The 16,458-nt window shown below is 47.1% G+C and overlaps 1 protein-coding gene and 1 pseudogene across 1 annotated transcript; one reads left to right on the plus strand and one right to left on the minus strand.

The window, feature by feature from the left end:
- Positions 1-3,006: 3,006 nt before the first annotated feature.
- Hoxb13 (homeobox B13) lies at positions 3,007-4,795 on the minus strand. Its single transcript, XM_047542759.1, has 2 exons — positions 4,195-4,795; positions 3,007-3,260 (listed from the first exon to the last, which is right to left on the minus strand). The coding sequence occupies exons 1-2, from the start codon at positions 4,793-4,795 to the stop codon at positions 3,007-3,009; spliced, it is 855 nt and encodes a 284-aa protein (XP_047398715.1).
- A 2,065-nt stretch (positions 4,796-6,860) lies between these two features.
- LOC124981509 (uncharacterized) lies at positions 6,861-6,959 on the plus strand (annotated as a pseudogene).
- The last annotated feature ends 9,499 nt before the right edge of the window (positions 6,960-16,458 follow it).

The following is a 16,458-nucleotide window of genomic DNA, read 5'->3' on the forward strand; positions in this document are numbered from 1 at the left end:
ATAGTGCTTATTTTAAAGGAAATAGCTGCAGGCGAGTCAATGTGAATGTGTAGATTTCGTTGTAGTTTGTGTATCTTTTGCGGTGTGTGTGTGGGAGGTGTCAAATTCAGGGCCTCGTTCAGGTCAGGCAAGCGCTCTGCCACAGAGCCCTGATGTGATTTGGACACAAATAAGAGATTTCAATGGGGTCAATCGGTGGTGGGTGGATATAATTCACTTTGGGAATAAAGTGGGTATTTGGAAAATGATTCCATAAAAAGGTTTAATAAAAAACGAAATTGATGTTTTTTGCACAGGTTCCATACAAATCAGTCAAAAAAAGGGGGGCACCGCGAATTAATAGGGAGGAAGGTGAATATATTATTCCGGTGGAACGAAGACGTGAACCGAAGGCAGATGGCGCCGCCGCCTTGTTCTGAGTCCCTGTTCCACCCTGTTCTTTTATTCGCTTCGTTCGTGTTGGCCCTCCTTGTTCTCCACCTGTGCCTCTCGGAGATTGAATTTACACATGAACCGACACATCTGCTGATGGGTTGGCTAAACTGCAGACAACACCGGGTCCTGGAACTCTTACACGCAGCCCAGGACCCTCCAACCCAGGAGGCCCAAATCCGATGGCGACTGTAAGCCAGAAGCTCAGCGAGGCTGCCAGCGGGTTCCCTTGAAATGGCTAACATCTGCCGGAAGGGGGCGCCCTTGTCTTCTTAATAGTCTAAATACACTGGTTAGCAGAATAAATCTCTTAAACCCTCAAATCTTTTGTTTGCTCTGAAATTATTGTGAGAAAAAAAAAATAGAACCCCGAAGATTTAAGTCCCTCGTATCAGAATGGATGAGTTAGGGTTCTGGAAATCTAGAAGCCCCCCACCCCACACAAGCCTCTACCTGGGTCATCTCCATTAACTGAAGTGGCAGTCCATCTTGTGACCTTTCCGCCCTCCCCATGTGGGGACTCCTCACCATGATGCTCCTCTCATTTATCTTACACCCTTCCCAGGTGCCCATCGGTGTTGAAGTCTCTCCACTCCAAAGTTGGCAAGGGAGAGATCTGCTAGCATTTGGTCTCTTGGGTCAGGTTTGGATTTCTAATGACAGAAGAACGAACCTGTGACATGAAAAGCTATCCACACGTGGCTTCTCTTGAAGGAGAATGTGGAAGGCAGAAAGTGATCTCTGAGTGGGGTGTGTAACCGAGGAGCTCAGACTGCACCACAGAGCTTGGAAGGAATTTTTCAGTCAGGAAGGGGAGGTCTCATTCTCCTTCTATCTGCACAAAATCTGAGACCCAGGGAGGGAGGCTGACCTCCAGCCTTCCGCCTTTTCCCTCATTCCTGGCTCCTCTTTGGTAAATAAATGCAGAAGAATCAGAGCCACTTCCCTTCTCATTCTTTCCCTGGGAGAGAAGCCAGGACTGGGATCCTACCCAACCACAGTCCGGACACACTTGAATCCCTTGGCTGGGGCAGCCACCCTTGAGTTTGTTCAGAGACTATGGACCCGCTCTGAAAGGGAAAGCCCATTGAGATGGTGGCTTCTGTCAGCCACTGCTCACCATCTACCTGCCCACCACTTGAAATTTAGGTCAAAAGGGCTCTCCCTACTTGGGGTCTGTGCACTGGATTACAGAGACCCCCACCAATCCCCAGACTGCAGGAAGGCCCAGGTGGCAGGTCCCATCAGGCACTAGGCCCATGTACAAGACATCGGGAAACCATTACAGAGGTGGAAAACAGTGTCCCTCTCAAGGTGACAACTTTACAAAAAAAAAAAAAAAAAAAAATCTACTCCAAGTTTCCAGAATTTTACACTATGTATCCCAGTCTACATGTGGACCAGGAAAACAAGAGTTGGTGGTGCCACTCTGCCTTCCACCCACCCAGGATTCAGGGTACGTGAACTGAGCTAGTTAAAAGGAAAGAAAGTCTGAGGTCAATGGGGCATTTACCACCTGGAGTTCCTCCACCCTAAGCCTGGGTCTTTGCACATCTAGTCACCTGTTCTTTCACCCACAAAGACCTGGACATCTTCCCAGCCTGAGACTCCAAAGTTCCTCTGGGTGTCACAGGAAGAAAAAGGAGAAAATGGGTGGTTTCCTCTCCTGCTGAGCTATTCCAGCATGTTTGAGACTGACTTGAGGGTAGCATAGGATACTACTCTCTGGGTCTGGTAGGCACTGTCTACAAAGCTACAAATATCTATTTCATGTGGTTCCTAAATGCCCAATAAACCATGACCTACTTGGGTCAGAACAACCAGGAACTTTGAGGGTAGACTTAGTGAATTTGGGGAAGGAAGTGAGAAGCTTTGAATTACCCAGGCACTTCCTCAAACTCTTGTTTCTTTAGAAGAAGGACAGACGAGAGCAGCCTGTGACTTCATTTTCATACAACTGAAAAATCTGAGTTAGAGATGGGAGCTATCCAAAGGGCACGACCTAGAGGGTAGGTAGGGACATCCTGCCCAGCTGTTATCTTAGGAAAATCCTGGACTGGCATCATAGTTACACAGAGGAATCTGCCTTTTCTCCTCTCCCCCGCTTTCCTGATGTTACTGGAATGTGGGGAGGGGTGTCATGAAAATGGAAGTGGGTCTGAGAGGAAGTTGCCCTGCAAAGGGATCTTCTTCCAAGTTTATTCATAATCAGCTCAATTCAAGAAAGCAGTTTCTAAAGTGCTCTACAGAGCTCTAGATAGAAAATATGAGACTAATTATCATGGCAACTAGTACTGGTTATCATGATTATCACCACTGTTAGGATGAATGATTATGACTGGAATGGGTTCTTCAGGAACGCTGACAGAACTGTAACTCTACACCTCACTCTACCGGCACATACAGGATGCCCAGGCTGCACCTGAGGAATAGTCCAGGAGCCAGTGGCCTTCAAAGAGTGTCATCTCTGGGGGCCCCTCACAGAGTCCTTGGCCCAGTCAGGCCCTAGCAAGTCTCCTGGTCTCCCCACGACACCCCCACCTTCCCCTGCCCGCACTCAGCCAGGGAGATCCCTCACGGGGTAGCGCTGGTCTTGACCTTGGCAAGAACCTTCTTTTCCTTGACCCGGCGGTTCTGAAACCAGATGGTTATCTGGCGCTCCGAGAGGCTGGTGGCCGCTGAGATCTTGCGCCTCTTGTCCTTGGTGATGAACTTGTTAGCCGCATACTCGCGCTCCAGCTCGCGCAACTGCCCCTTGCTATAGGGAATGCGCTTCTTGCGCCCTCGGCGGAAGGCACAGCCTTCGGGAGGGTGCTGCGCGCTGGAGTCTGTATGTCAGGAAAGGGAGGGAGGAAAAGCACTCTCAGACCCCCACCTAGCGCAAACCCAACCGCAGACCCTGACCCAGAAAGCCCAGAGGCTACGTCATCTTGCAGGAGCATTCAGATCATCCTACAGGCGCATGTGTGCTCTTGCTCCCCTACAGCATACTGGGGCACCCCCTGGATTCCAGCTGGCTGGAATTCCAGCTGGATCACCTCTCAGCCTCTCCTACTGCAAGCCACCCTAACCCATCACTGCCCTCCCACCCAAGAGTCTACAAACACACACCTCACACAATCGGGCCTTTCCCCAAGATCACATATATCCACCCCCACACGAATTTTTACTCTTGGCCACTCATAAATTCTACAGGCAAATTCTGCACACGAGTAAACACGTTTCTGCACACACACACACACACACACACACACACACACCAATGCACACACCTAAGGTGGCAGGAAAAGTAAATTTTCCTTTGGAAACTGAAAACTTGCCCAAGAGAAAGTGAGAGACATATTCTCTAAAGAACACCCAATTCCTCCTGTCCTCCCACCACCCTCACACTCAACTGAATTGTTAGTCTTTGTGTGGAATTAGGCTGGGTAGGAACACCTTGGCCCCTACTCACAGCAAAGGGTTCCCAGGCTCTCTGACACATTGAAAGGCTAGTTCCAGGGCTTCCTGGGGGGAGTGAGGAAGGCTGGCTGACCTCAGGAACACCCTGAGGTGTTCAGAAAACACCCAGCTCAGGTCCCTCGCATTGACCCTCTGGAGCCTCCACACAGGCCCTCCAGCAAGACCCTCCTGTAGAGTCCTAATAAGCAACCAAGCTCCTCCTCACCAGCCCCAAGTATCCCTCCTCTTCTTCCTCCTCCCAGGCAAGTGCCAGCGTAGCCCACTCTCAGAGCCAAGGGGACCCAGGATAGTGGAGGTTACCTGCAAATGCCGCCTTCCAAAAGGGACCCGGTGGGTTCTGTTCACCCTGGCAGCACATCTGGCTGTTCCAGCCACTGGCCAAGGCCCAAGGTTGATAACTGTCCACAGGCAGCAGGGAGTCATGACGAGGCTCCCCAGGGGCACCGAGGGTCTGCACCACCGACACATCCAGGTAACTGGCCATAGGCTGGTAGGGTCCCGGATACCCGGGATAGAAGGCAAACTCGGTGGGGCGACTAGGGTACTCCTCTCCGGCCGCAGGAGTCTCCGTGGGGTAGGCAGCCAGAGTGGCCGCCTGGGCACAAGGTTTCAGCGAGCTCCGGGACACCCGGCAGGAGTAGTACCCGCCTCCGAAGTAGCCATAAGGCACAGGAGCTGGGGATGCCCCCTGGGGCACCCCAGGACACGGGTGGCATTGCTTTGGTGGCTCTGCAGAGCCCGGAAGATCCAGGGGGCCATAGTTGACAGCGGGCATCAGCGTAGGAGCTGCTGGGTGGCTGGTCATTGGGGAGTGGGCGACTAGATTCCGACCCCCTCCGGATCCCAGCAAGCCTTCGATATCCTTGGCCCCGTCCAAGGTGGCATAATTGCCGGGCTCCATGGGGCCGAGGGTCGGCTCATGGGGTGCCGGGGGTGGGGGGTGTAGGGGGTACCCAGCTCACTCTCCCCACCCAGGCCCGGGGAACCCAAAGCGTTTTAAATCGCTCCCAGCTCGCACGGCGCCTGCATTCGCCCGGTCCGGCCGTCTTGACGCAGGAGACGCAGGGGCCCAGGCACGCGCTCTGATTGGCTGCGGCTTGGGGGAGAGAAGCTCATAAAATCCTCCCGGCACAAATTGCGGAGGGAGAGGGGACGAGGAGCCGAGCCCCACCTCCGTCGCCTCCTCTCTCTCCCTGGCTCTCTGTCTCCTGCGCTTTGGCAGGTTTAACGAGAGAATAAAAAGCTCTCCCAATAAAGTGTCCATCTCCTGGGGGGAAGGGGAGTCGGGGGTGGGGCGAGAGGCCGCTCCCGGCCTCAAAGGAGAACCCGGGAATGCGCCTGAGTAAGAGGAAGCTGGGAATGGGGGTTACGGGTACTTCGGAGAGCCCTTTGCTTTGGGGTCTGGGTACCATCCCAATTCATTCCAGATGCCCCTCCCGTCCCAGATGCGCTCTAATGAGCTTCTCTGACGCCCAGGGAAGTGCCTGGGACGCCCCTTCCCCCAGAGACCCTAACTCCAGCCCAGAAGGTTCTGGTGGCCCCAATCCCGGGTGGGGCGGAGCAAGGGGGCGGGGGACACGAATTCAACGTAGAAAACGTGCGGTCTGAAGCCCAGGACACGCAACGTCCGGGCCTGAAGGGGAAATGGGGCCTCTACATGTTGCCTGTGAAAGGGGGTCTGGATTTCCGTTTAAGGGTGGAGAGACAGACTCACAAGATATGACAGGAGGGAGGAAAGAAGCGGGGGAAAGGAAGAAGGGGAAAGAGATCCAGGAATTGCAGCATAAAGAGTGCTAAAAAGAGGTTGAAGGAGGAGATGGAACAGAATCTTATGAAATGCTGAAGTGCCAGTTGGAAAATAATCCTTTCTCGACTGCCTTTTTTAGATCGCTGGGGAAGCAAAGCTTGGTTAACTGGTCATGAACCAGCTTTGGGGATCCTGGATCCTGAGAAGAGAATACGGGGAGGCCGTCTTGCCTGTGTGGAGTTGCCCAGCCCAGCCGCTCTGCCCCGCGGTCCTCTCCTGAGCCAGGAGGGCCAGCAAATTGTCCCTAGTGCCAGTACACTTGCATTTAAGCTGAGTGCCCAGAAAGCCCAGCACCACATCTGCTTCCTCTAGATTTTAAATTTCCTTAGAAGAAGAAGGGGAGCCCCAGCCGTTGGCAGAATTGCTTGAGGCCCCTCTGTTGGGGCGTAATGTGCAGTACAATCCAAAAGATTCAGTTTCGTTCACAAATCCGTCTTCAAAGGTTTTCTGTTTTCCTTCACTATCCCTCCCAAATCAAATCCACTATCTGCTTTTTCTAGGACCTTCTCCCCTCCCCCCAGTTTTTCTGGAAGAAGACGGGATCTTTTCCAGACTACACTAGGGTCTTGGCATTTACCACCCTGAGTTCTGATTGAGTTCAGCCACATCCTCTTACCAACCTGAACTCCAACTTGAGCTACCTGGTTGGAAAGGGCCTGTGCAAGCTGGAGTTGCTTCAAGTTGTAGGACTGCGGTGTAACGCAGATTGCTCTCAATGAATATTGTTAATAATTGCATTCCAAACATGGAATCTTAGCAATATTTTATGGCATTTGAATACAACAGGAAAGAAAAGAAGAGAGATGTCTCTTCAATGCTTTTCAAACTCTCATCAAAGAATTTTGATTATCTATGAAAGGTAAAAATACCAGGATTTTCTCCTAAAGACTGAGAATTCTTCATGGTTTTTATTTGATCATTTACAGATACATATGACATTTCCACAATTTCAGCTTCCAGTAGGCAAACGTATATACATGCACATACATGAATGTGGAGGGTAAAGTTTCCATGCGTAAATTTATTCATGCCTATACAGTATGGGCATGAATAGATTCCTAAATTTTAAAAAGTCAGTCATACTCTAAAACCCAACCTTCCTGGGCATAAACCCAACAAAAATGAAAATTATTGTCTATTAGAAGGCATGTTTTAGTTCTTGCTTCTGCAGCATATATACCAAAATTGGAATAACACAGAGATTAACATCATCTCTTGAAAGGATAACATGAAAATTTGTGAAATGTTTCATATTTTAAAAAGGAAAAGATGAAGGAGGAAGAGAAAGAGAAAGAGAGAACAGCAGAGACTAGAAGAGAACAGCATGTACTAGAAGATACATGACAGCAATATCCGTAATAGCTCAAAACTAGAAACAACCCAAATGTCCATCAACAGCAGGATAGGTAAAGAAATCAAGCTGGAACTAAACAATAGAATATTATACAGGAATTTTTAAAAGAACAAACTATTGTCATACACAGCACAAATGCATTTCACAGGGATAAAGAAGCCAGCCACAAAAAATAATTTTTGTATGATTTCATTGTTACACAGTTCAAGAACCAGCAAGCCAACCTCAGTGGCACACACCTGCAATCCCAGCTACTTTGGAGGCTGAGGCAGGAGGACAGGAAAAGTTCAAGATCAGCCTGGGCAACTTAGTGAGACCTTGTTGAAAAATTAAAAAGGAAAAGGGCTGGAGATATAGCTCAGAGGTCCAGTGCTTGCCTAGTATGTGGGAGACCCTGGATTCAATGACCCTATATGGGAGGGAGTGGAGAGGGTATGTGAAGGACCAGCAAAATTAGTGTGTGGTGCTAGAGGTCAGAATAAAAATTATCCTGTGGGGGGATGCTAACATAAAGGGAACACAAAGAAGCTATGGGGTGCTGGAAATGTTCTCCTCAGTCTGCATATGCTAGAATTACATTGGTAGGTTCGTTTTGTGAACATTGCAAAATGTTCACAAAATTTGAAAAATTAAAAATTGTAAGACGTATATTTGGAATTTTAACACTTCTGTACATCAACTTTGCCTCGTTTTTTAAAGAAAAAAATAATTAGAAGAAAAATTTTTAAATTCATAGTAGCAGGGTTATATAGTTCAGTGGTAGAGCACATGTCTAGTATGTATGAGACCCTGGTTTCAATAGGTTAGAGCCCTAGCACTGAAAAAAAAAAAAATTATACCATCATTGCCTGCAACTGAGCTATTTTGGAGATGTTTATGCCCATGTCCATGGAATAAGCATTAAAGTGTATGTAACTCTGAATTGTTGTGGAATGAAGAGGTGACCAACACAAACTGTCCCAGAGACACCAGCTGTGCTGGAGTCTCTCATTATAACAAATACATTTCAATACAAATAATACTATGGGTTTTGTCTTGTTTACAGTTCATTTAGCATCTACTGGAGATTCCGCAGCGCTGTTCTGAATCTCATATTTATTAGCACCTGTGCTCCTATTTCCTGTGCTTGTCTGTAGAGACGTGCATCTGTCCTATTGTATATCTCAATAGGAATCAGATAAGATAGGATTAGCCTCCTTATCTGTAAAATTGTGATAATAATTCCCACTTCACAGGAATGTTGTGACAATTTAATGAGATTTTTCACACAAAAGCATTTCATAAACTGAATAAATATGACTTCTACCTGTGTTCTTGTTTTTCTAACGAAGCCACCTGCTTTTATTTGAAAAAGTTGCCTTAGACAGTACCACTCACTTGTCACTTGCTGCTGTGTAAGCCTGAATTCTCACGTAGAGAAGCTAAGGCTGAGCGCCTTCAAGCCCTCCCTGAAACGACATGAGTTCAGCACCCCAATCCCTGTACAAACCAGGCATCCTGATCACCCAACCTGCCTGGGCAGAGCCTGCCCTTCCCCCATCCCCACAGAGGCCTTTGTGTCCTGCTGGGAGCCTTCAGGCAGACCCTCCCGGAGGAGCCCAGAACCTCCCAGCCCGCTTTACTGACCCATCCAAACGCGCTGAAAGCCTCAGCATGCTCCTTTACATACCCGCCAGACACTTCCAGGAAGGTCAAGGCCAAGTTGAAAGTTAAGAGTCTGTTTACCTCCGGGAGCCCATTCAGCGCAGCCGGGCAGACCGCCTGTGACCTTTACAGCCCGGTCTTTGAGCGTGGCCGCCGCGCCCCCAGGGGTTCCGGCCACGGGGACTTGGCACCTCCGTGTCAGCTCCCGCCCCCGCCCGGGCTCGAGACCCGCCAACGAGAGGGAGGGGTCGGGAGTCGCCCACCCGCCCCACTTATGGGCATTTGTTAAATTATGTTTTATGTTTTGTAAAGTGAGCGCCTGGTGCCTTCCTTCTAACTGGAGCAATGTATGTGGTGGCGACGATGGCGGCCTCCAGGTCGGTTGTGATGAATAATGAGGGTTTATTTGTAGCGGGGACGCTTCCTCCTCTGGAAAGATCCGGGCTCCACTGCCCCGCCAGACTGAGCGGATCTGGCTGAACAGCTTGGGGTCGCTTAGCTTCTCCAGGTTTTATGAAAATCGTATAATTGGGGTGCGCCCTTTCCTTCCTTTCCTCTTCTCTTCTGTCTTTACCTTCCGTCTGTATTTTTGATGTCTTTAGTCTTTAGTATCTTTATTTTCCTTTTGTAATTGTGTTTTTCTTCCTTCAGTTTGAGTTATCTTATTTTTGTATGTTCTTTCATGATTTCTTTCTTTATCTCTTACTTTCTGGTGCCCTGCCCCTTGTCTTACTTTTATTTTTCCTTTGTTTCCATTCTCCCTGTTGTCACTGATAATGTTTTTCTCTTTATTTGCTTCTCTCTCTCATTTTTTCTTTTGTTCGTTTTCTTTCCCTCCCCCACTTTGTTCCATTTGGATCTTCCTTTCTCATCTGTTTCTTTTTCTCGCCTCTGTTTTACTTTACCCCAACACACATGTTTTTTTCTGGCCTTCTTGCATAATTTCCCCTTGTTCTTCTCCAAATTCTGGAAAGGACCTGCCGGTAGACAGCCCTCAGCTGCTGAGAGCCTGCACTAGACAGGGGAAGATCTGGTAGGGAAGCCTAGAGCAGGGTCGCAGGTTGCAGGCCTGGAGAATCCAGTTAGGCTAGAATGTCACAGCCTGGCTGGAGATGAGGAAAAATTTTTGGATAATTTGATGGAAGGGTCTGAGAGCTACAAGAGCCCAGAGGGTGGAAGCATGGCCGGTAAGGGAGGAGGCCACTGTAATCTCCACCATTCCCTCCCCAACCTGAGAAGCCCTGAAACATCCTCAGGATCACGACCCTCTTAGGACAAACATAAGTGCCTCTGAGGCTGGGGTTGAGGAAGCCAACTGTGAAAATAATGAACCGATCATGTCCTCAAAACATGGAAAAATGGATCTGAGGAGAAATCAGCGCATGAACCGATGAGGGAAGAGAGGCTATTCTCTGGTTGGAATCACACGGCCGCCACTGCTGCTCGCTCAAATGGCGCCTGAAAATCAGAGGAGCGCTTAGCTGACCCCTGGGAATGGTGAGTGGGGTTAAAAGCGGGTGTAGGGAGGAAAGGAAACCAAAACTGAGGTTCCCTGAACAAAGACCAAGAGGCTCCTGTCCTCTGGTTTTGCAGCTCCAGCCAAACAAGTCAGCGTTCTTTGCCTGTCACACATGCTTAGTAGGAAAACTGGCTCACTAGAATCCCCAGTCCCCTCCTTCAACCCTGAGCTTTGCTGAGGTCGGACCTGTCGTCCACCCTTAACACTCAATCCAGAGAAATCCAGCCTGGACCTGGATCAAACCATTAGGAATTCTGGGCCTAGATGGTCTCACCACAGACCAAAAAGTCTCATGCAGGGTTCAATTCTACCTAGTGTGACCGCTGGCATATAGGACAAGGTCATTTCCCTCCCCTGTGCTTTGGTTTTCCTATCTGCACTCTGTAAAAAGAAAAAGGCTGGACCCATTTCCCTTAGAGTTCCCAACAGGGTTTACTTTGGGCCCTAGAGCAGCCACAGACAGGGAGGAAGGGAGCTTTACTGGAGGGAGAGGACATCTGTGTGGAGGAAAACTGCGGAAAGAGTCATAAAAAGGCCACGGATTTTTCCACGTGGGTCTAGGGTGCAGTTATTTGGGGCCTTAATGGAACCCAGTCTGCCATCTATCTCTTGTGGAGCAACTATCTTGGGCTGACTCAGTTGGGACAGTGAATCCCAGGATGTAAACTCTGCAGTAGTTCATTAAAGGATACCAAATTGACAGGGAAAATCTCCTCCACTCTTATCCTAATCCCCTGAAAAGTCCTCAGACCCAGAGATATTTGAAGTGGAGTAACAGGAATAGGAGCCTCAAATGGGGATTCTCAATCAGGGTCTTCAGGGTTTGCTGCAACTTTCAGAAGCCTGGGAGATTGGAATTGCTTTGTTTCAACCCCTGGGATTTCAGATGGGACTCAAGGATGAGGAATATATCAAAAACTTGCCTATAAAACAAAACAAAACAAAACAAACAGAAAAAAAAAAAAAACCTACCTGCAAATTCAAGAAACAATTGAGGTACTTACAACTCTCCCACCCATCTCTATCTTCTTTTTCCCTTCAGGGAATGTGGGTATGGGTGATAATTACTAAGAAAGTACTGGCTATTTTCACTCCTTAAATCAAGAGGAATGGCCAAATCAAAAGCCCTGGCCCTTCAAGTCCCAAGCCCCCAATGTAACCTGAGGTAGAGCTGTAGATTTGAGATTTAAGAGAAAGTACAATTTAAAGATTTTATTTGTTACTCTGATTTGTAGGGTTCCTTTTCAGAGAGTCCTGGGACCTTTTCAGATGCCCAGAATTTGACCATCTGTGGCTCACATCTTGTGGCTCATCTCTTGGTCCCCATCTCATAACAAAATCTTATCCCTTCTCTTCTCTTGGAAAAGTTACCTGTTTCAGGAAACAAAGTTGGGAAAGGAGGAAGCCAGGCATATCTCTCTCTCTCTCTCTCTCTCTCTCTCTCTCTCTCTCTCTCTCTGTCCACACACACACACACACACACACACACAGTGGGATAAAGAGAAATGACCCATAAGTCATCTCTATTAAGGTCTGTTCTGTACATAATACTCATGGCTACCTGCCCTTCAGTTTCTTTTCTTTCTTTTTTTTAATATATGTGTTTTTAGTTGTGGACACAATACCTTTATTTTACTTTTATGTGGTGCTGAGGATCAAACCCAGGGCCTCATGTGCTAGGCAGGCACAATACCACTAAGCCACAACCCTAGCCCTGCCCTGTTCTGAAGAGGACTGACCCATGCCAGGCATGATGGCACATGCCTGTAATCCCAGCAGCTTGGGAGGCTGAGGCAGGAAGATCACAAGTTCAAAGCAACCTCAGCAACTTTGCAAGGCCCTAAGCAGCTCAGCAAGACACTGTCTCTAAATAAAATATTAAAAAGGGGTCTGGGGATGAGGCTCAGTGGTTAAGCGCCCCTGGGTTCAATCCCTGGTACCAAAAAACAAACAACAACAACAAAAAGAGGACTAACCCTGTGGGACTCAATAAAGATTTGAAAATAACCACCTGCTTCCAAGAGTTCTGAGTTCTGTGTAAATATGAAATATACCCCTCCTCCACTTGCATTTCTGAATTTCAGCCTTAGCTTGAATGAACATTAGATAGTTCCTGGTTACTGCCCTGCAGACTCTGACCTGAGAGAAAGTCCATCTTAGCCAGGTCCCCAAGGTTCTGAGTCAGCCATTTACCCCAAGCTCTGACCTTCTGAAACTGGAGAAGAACTAGTCCAAAGCTGATATTAGGCCATATACATGAGATCCTTTCATCAAAATGGAATTTAGAGTTGGATCCGAACCTTAATTCTGCTTTGTCTCTGGATCACTTGGGTTTAAACCAGTCCTTCTTCTCCTATACCTCCTTCTGCTGGTTTTTAAGAGTTCTGAAAGGGCAGGTAAAACGCTCTTCACTTTAAGTTGTAAAATCACTCACACACACATTTTTCCCCCTATATGGTCCCTGAATAGTCTAGAGCTTTGTCCATGATTGTAGAGGATTGTAGCCACTATTGACCCCTCACTCTAGAAATCTTTCTTCAGAAACCTGAAGATCTTTACTGTCCTTTCACATTGCTTATGTGACCAATCTTGGGAGCTACTGTGCAGAAACTATCACCAGAGGTTAAAGAACTAGAAACTTAGCAGGATATAGAAGTTTCTCCTAGGAAATCATGTAAGGTTATCTCTGGCAGGGGATATGTGGAGCTCCCCACCCCCTTTCCCTTCTTCTCTTGAAGAAGAGGATGTTCCAAATTCTTTAGATACCCAAAGTAGTCAGTTAATATTTGGGACTGAGAGAATCTTTATGGATTATTCAGTTCTGTCCAGTTATTTGCTCCAGTGGCTGGATATCAAATACTTGGGGAAAGAAGCTGCTTTTCCCATATCAGAGAGAATTGACCTCAGAAATTAGTGATCCACCCTAGTGCAGTAGTCCATTCCTGGGATCCCAGCTCCTTGGGAGGCTGAAAGCAGGAGGTTCACAAGTTCAAGACCAATCTGGGTCCCTTATTAAGTGTCTCAGAATAAAAAAGACAAAGGACTGGGGATGTAATTCAGTGATAGAGTGTCCCTGGGTTAAATTCCCAATACTGGGGGGAAAAAAAGAAAAGAAAAAAAGAAATTAGGGGCCAGTTCTGTAGTTCCTGGCAGCTCTGGGCTGCCACAATAGAAACAGGAGAAAGAATGAGGAAACAACAGACAAAGGCAGACAGCTCTTGCAACTGGATGCAATTTTTGGAGCTTCCAGTGATGCCCTGTCTGAGCTCCAGGCTGCCCTAGGGCAGTCCAAAGAGTCAGGAGGAAATTAAGAAAAAAAAAAGAAGAGTCAGGAAAAATGGTAGGTGATTAGAACCCACAAGTTTGGGATGACTTTAGGTCCCAGCTTTATGTCCACCAGGTCCTAGGGAGCCAAAGGTTGGTCACAAAGAGGCCTCTTCCCAGGTTGAGAACTGCTGGTTGGTACAGTTCAGCTGTATTAGGCAAAGTCAGGTCTCTTGATTTCTTACTCCTGACATCATCCTGGAAACTTTCCAGAGAAACCTGATATAGTCATGAGGTTCAGGTGGGATCTGAGCAAGAACAAGAGGAAGCAGACTCCTATCTCTCCATCCTCCCCATCTACTCAGTAACCCCTGGCTGGTACAGGCCCAACTCAGATCTTTACTTGCTCAGCTCATGTGTGCATATGGGGAGAGGGAATGCAGTTAGAAATGAGGGTGCACTCTGTCCTTGGATCCCCCACACTAGCCTACCTGAAGTTTCTACTTTCTTTGACCCCTGCCTGACACACCCTGCCCCCTCAGCCAAATTCTCAGGAATTACCTACTTCAGGAGTGTAGTCTAGGCGTTGGACCAGGGAAGGCACAGATAAACTGTAGATCTGCACTTCATCCCGGGTCCTGCTTGGTCCCAAATCTATACATGTAGGTGGGCGAGGTGGCTCACTTGCAGGTGGGAGAATTCATAGGAACCAAGCAGAACACTGCTACCTCTCCATCAAGAATAGGGGCCAGCCTAAGGATTCGTTCCCCTTTAGAAGAGACTTTCCTTTCTTCCACATATGTGAAAACCTGGTTTTAGAGACTTTTTAATAACGAAACTGAAGTCAAGGCATTAGCAGATTTATTTGCCTGCATTTGGATGGCCTGTCCGCTGGTAAGCTCTCTAAGCTGAGAAAGCACAGCTGGGATACAGGAGCCTCCTTCTCTTTATGGGTAGGTGCACCTGCTCGCTATAGATCACTCATCCTGATGCCAGTGGTTCCAGCTTAAGACGAAAGTCACTGCTGGACCAAAACCCGCTTAGAGCGTTGGAGCGCTGCATGGTGCTACCTGCCTGACCCGAGATTAAGACACTGCACTCCCTGCCACTTTGACCAGCACTTCTAGCCCACAGACATTTCCCTGTCGCATTGCTTCTCCTAGGTCTCTTCAGAATCCTCATCATTGTCATGTGCCCATGTGTCAGTGGGGTTCCTTAAATGCCCTGTAAGTACTTTTCATTTAATCCTCCCAACAACAGAAGTGGGTAAGAGCATGGGGATGGGCAAGTGTTTTTTGTAAACAAAAATAACTGAGATTTAGGAGATTAATTCGTCCAATTTCTAGAGGATAAAAACTGATGAAGCCTGGGCTCCAAACAGAATTTTTATGGCCCCAAATCCCAACTGACTGTTTTACTTCTTCTCTGTATTGATCTATTCATCTATCTTTCTTTCCTTTTTCCCCACCCCTCTTATTTTTCTTTTCTGTCTCTCTCTCTCTCTCTCTCTTTCTTTCTTTCTTCTTTCCTTCCTTCCTTCCTTCCATCCTTTTCTTCCTTCCTTCCTTCCTTTTCTTCCTTCCTTCCTTTTCTTTCTTCCTTCCTTCCTTTCTTCCTCTCTTTCTTTTCTTTTCTTTTCTTTCTTTCTTTCTTTCTTTCTTCCTTTCTTTCTTTCTTTCCTTCCTTTCTTTCTTTCTTTCTCTTCCTATGTTGCCTCAGTTCAAGTTATCCTCCTGCCAACCTCCCCGTATCTGGGACTATAGGCGCACACCACAGCACTTGGCCCCTTCCCTATTCAAATACCAAGTTCTTGACCATTTTTAAAAAGGAAAAAATTTCAGTTAATCTTAAAATGACACCAAAAATAGACCTAAGATATTTAGGGGAAATCATTAAAGTAAAAGGGGAAAAATGATTTGTAAAACATCAAAACATTGACTCCATAATAAAGGAACCCCTTTGACATATAGTAATTTTTGCTCAGTACTCCTTAGGACTTCTAAAACTATAAGGTTAAGGGCTAAATTCTGATCTCTTACTCCCAACCCACTTTCCTGCCACGCTTCAGAAGCTTTCACTTCAGAAACTTAGTCCATATGAGCAACGAATGAGCTATGCCTGGGAATTTTTCACCTCTACTTGAATTGTGGGATACCTAAATTCTGATGGTTCTGTTGCCCATACCTGCAGCACCACAGAGAAAAGCCTGGTTGGGTCAACCTGGTGCCAAAACATCTTTTATTTTGTCCTTTCCATGGGAAAAGATGGCATTTGGTGGGCACTGAGGATTTGAACTTGATTCCACAGATGGAAAAAGTCCACCCCTTGAAATTGAGGAAGAAAGTTAGTGTGCATGTGTGGTTTTCTGGGATATGGGTGATTGTTTCCTAATGCCAAATATCACATATACAGAAAAGTAAACAGTAAAGTATAATGAAATCTCTTGCAGCCAGCATCCTGCTTAAATAATGACCAACTCATAAGCAACTTGAAATTTTTCCTAAAGTGTTTTAAAGCAAATCCCATATATCATTTCACCCCAAAACACTTCATTTTGAATCTTTGACAGATAAGGATTTCTTTCTCCTTCTCTTCTTCCTCCTCCTTCTTTCTTTTGCTCTTTCTTTTTTCATACCCACACAAAACAAAATGAACATTACTCCCTTAATAGTATTCATGTTAGAATTTCTTCAATTGCCCCAAAATGTCTTTTCACAATTGGTTTATTCAAATCAGAATCTGAGCACATTCCATATATTACACATGTTTGATATGTCTCGTGTGTGTGTGTGTGTGTGTGTGTGTGAGAGAGAGAGAGAGAGAGAGAGAGAGAGAGAGAGAGAGAGAGATCGATCCAACCCAGGGGAGCTTCCAAAGAACTTATTCTTACAAGTTGCTGCCCTGCTTCTAGTCTAGCTCTGGCCTCCAGCTGTGGCAGCCAGGTGTGGATCAGAGAGCTTCACAGTTTTCTCCATT

This window comes from Sciurus carolinensis, chromosome 3, assembly GCF_902686445.1.
Source record: "Sciurus carolinensis chromosome 3, mSciCar1.2, whole genome shotgun sequence".
In the NCBI taxonomy this organism is placed as follows: Eukaryota; Metazoa; Chordata; class Mammalia; order Rodentia; family Sciuridae; genus Sciurus; species Sciurus carolinensis.

What these genes read in the sequence shown, in the direction of transcription:
- Hoxb13 (XM_047542759.1), bottom strand. Translation starts at nt 4,795, where the DNA reads ATGGAGCCCGGCAATTATGCCACCTTGGACGGGGCCAAGGATATCGAA. An exon ending in TTGGAAGGCGGCATTTGCAG is followed by an intron (nt 3,261 to 4,194) that starts GTAACCTCCACT and finishes CCTGACATACAG; the next exon opens with ACTCCAGCGCGCAGCACCCT.